The following is a 2441-nucleotide window of genomic DNA, read 5'->3' on the forward strand; positions in this document are numbered from 1 at the left end:
AATTCTTTTGATAATGTTTATACATGAAAATTAAAACCAAAAATCAGAAAGGAAATCCCCTAATCTGTCCAAAACTCCTTTTTCCTGTTTTCACTCTCTATGTCGTGTGTATGTGTGTATTTTGATTGTGGTGTTGGTGGTTGCCGGATTTCGACAACGAAGCTAAAGAGGATATGGACGGTGGCTAGGTTCTGGCGGTTGCGGTGTGGGTGTTTGGTGGTGTGAGGAATGAGAAGATAACCGGCAGGGAGGTGGGGTCTTGTGATAGAATCGACGCTTGTACTGTGTCCACCTTCTTCCCCAGCTCATTTAGGCGTTACTCTTATAGGGTAAGGATTTTTTTAGATTTTTTTCTTTTATTTTTTCGAAAGGAAAATTTTAGAAGGGTCCCTAGGGTTAGCTTAATGAGTATTGGGTATTGGGCTTAAGGAATGGGATAGAAAACTTGGGCTTTTATGACTAGCTTTACTTAAACTTAGCTTAATTAACTAAAAATCTATACATATAAAAATATTAATTAGCCCTACTTAAGTAAAAGTAATTATTAAAATAAGACTGACCTTTAAAACAAAATCATTTTTGGTATTTTTCAAATATCATATTAAAATAAAAATACGATACTATTTTTTGTATTTTTTAAGATTAAAAATGACTACAAAACATTAATGAACCTATTTTTTTGTAATTTTTATTTTCTTGTAATAAAATAAAGTAAGAGAGTAAAAATGAGTTGAAATAGCTATATTAGGCCTAAATTAAATATTTAAGTGCTAAAATATAAAAAATCTTGGGGAGGGTCAAAAATCACATGTCTACATCCGCTACCTAGTATTGCTATATCACATTTTAGACTGCTTTTATGTTATTTAACTGTTTAAAAAATGAATTGGGTTTAATTGGCTGGCCTTGTCTTCACGAGAAGCGCCATCACGACCGGGTTCGGGTTTATGGTCGTGACAACCACCAGTCGCCTTGGTGCCTGCCAGAAAAACCCTTCGATGTCCCTAGCACCTCTCTCGCCGCCTCCCTCACGTAGTTCGCCGTCATTGACCACATAGTGCTCGCATATCCACTACTCCTCCAAGCTCTCATAGCGGATAAACTTTCCTCCAACTCCTGTGTTTTATCCTTGGTTAAAGCTCCCCATCTAATCCTCAGTCGGCCACGAGCATACCTCTTCTTACTCTTCATCATAATGCCGATGTCCATCACTAAGAGCCTGTGCTGAGTCGCGAGGGTCTCTCCCGGGATAACCTTGCAATCCTTGCACAACCCTCTATCACACCTTCTGAGGAGAAGGTAATCAATCTGAGTCTTCACCGCCGAACTTTGGAAAGTAACTAGATGCTCCTCCCTCTTCGGAAAAGTCGAGTTCGCAATCACCAGGTCGAAAGCCTCAGCGAAGTCTAACAGCGAAGTACCTCGTCCGTTCCTATCCCCAAGGCCAAAGCCACCGTGCACCTCGACATAACTACAAGCTGCCGACCCAATATGGCCATTAAAATCCCCTCCAATAAATAACCTTTCAGTAGGTGGAATACTACGCACTATCTCGTCCAAACCCTCCCAAAAGCGCCTCTTGATCTCCTCGTCCAAGCCCACTTGCGGCGCGTAAGAGCTAACGACATTGAGGGTGCACTCACCAATCACCAACTTAATAAACATTAGCCTATCATTCTATCACCTAACCTTAACCACAGACTCTCGAAGATCCCTATCCACCAAGATACCCACTCCGTTCTTACCCATCACAACTCCAAAGTACCACAACTTATACCCATCTGCGTTCCTCGCCTTCGACCCTGCCCACCTAGTCTCCTAGTCACAAGCTATATTAACCTTCCTTTTCTGGAGAATCTTCGCCAACTCAATAGATTTACCCGTCAGCGTGCCTATGTTCCTTGACCCGATCCTTAATCTACAAGCTCCCTTTTTTCCCCTTACCCTCCTTGCCTCCCGTCCCATCCACTAACCCCCTCCCCACCCCCCTTCTCACCCCCGGCACCCGTTAAGGACATGACCTTACTCGACCATCCCAGACCACAGCCACTATACCTACTATAAACTTCGAAAAAAACTAACACATACCCAAACTAGAAAATAACAGGCAGCAACTACAAGTACTTTAATAATATGCTTAAAGTGATGCTAACTAAAAGCCACAATTTAACTGACATAAAGAAAGAGACAAGAAAACGGGAGGTACCAACTCCCGATGGAAAGAACCTGGAAATATGACTTGATGCACCCCAGGTCACAGAAATCTATCGTGCATCCTTCCCACTCCCGCCAACATTTGCACACACTAGCCGGTGATGCTCCGCGCTACTCGCTCGTACGCCTCGTGCTTGCCTGGGCCGCCGCAACTAGTTCCCTGAAAAATCACACACAACCACCACGAAACCACTAGGGAGGGGTACTGTCAACCTGTCGCATTGGTG

General features: G+C 43.1%; 1 protein-coding gene across 1 annotated transcript; it reads right to left on the bottom strand.

Moving 5' to 3' along the window:
* Positions 1-945: 945 nt before the first annotated feature.
* On the bottom strand, positions 946-1665 carry LOC104211247 (uncharacterized). The gene has a single exon (XM_009760276.1). The coding sequence runs from the start codon at positions 1663-1665 to the stop codon at positions 946-948; it is 720 nt and encodes a 239-aa protein (XP_009758578.1).
* Positions 1666-2441: the final 776 nt, after the last annotated feature.

The sequence above is a fragment of the Nicotiana sylvestris genome, chromosome 11, assembly GCF_000393655.2.
Source record: "Nicotiana sylvestris chromosome 11, ASM39365v2, whole genome shotgun sequence".
In the NCBI taxonomy this organism is placed as follows: Eukaryota; Viridiplantae; Streptophyta; class Magnoliopsida; order Solanales; family Solanaceae; genus Nicotiana; species Nicotiana sylvestris.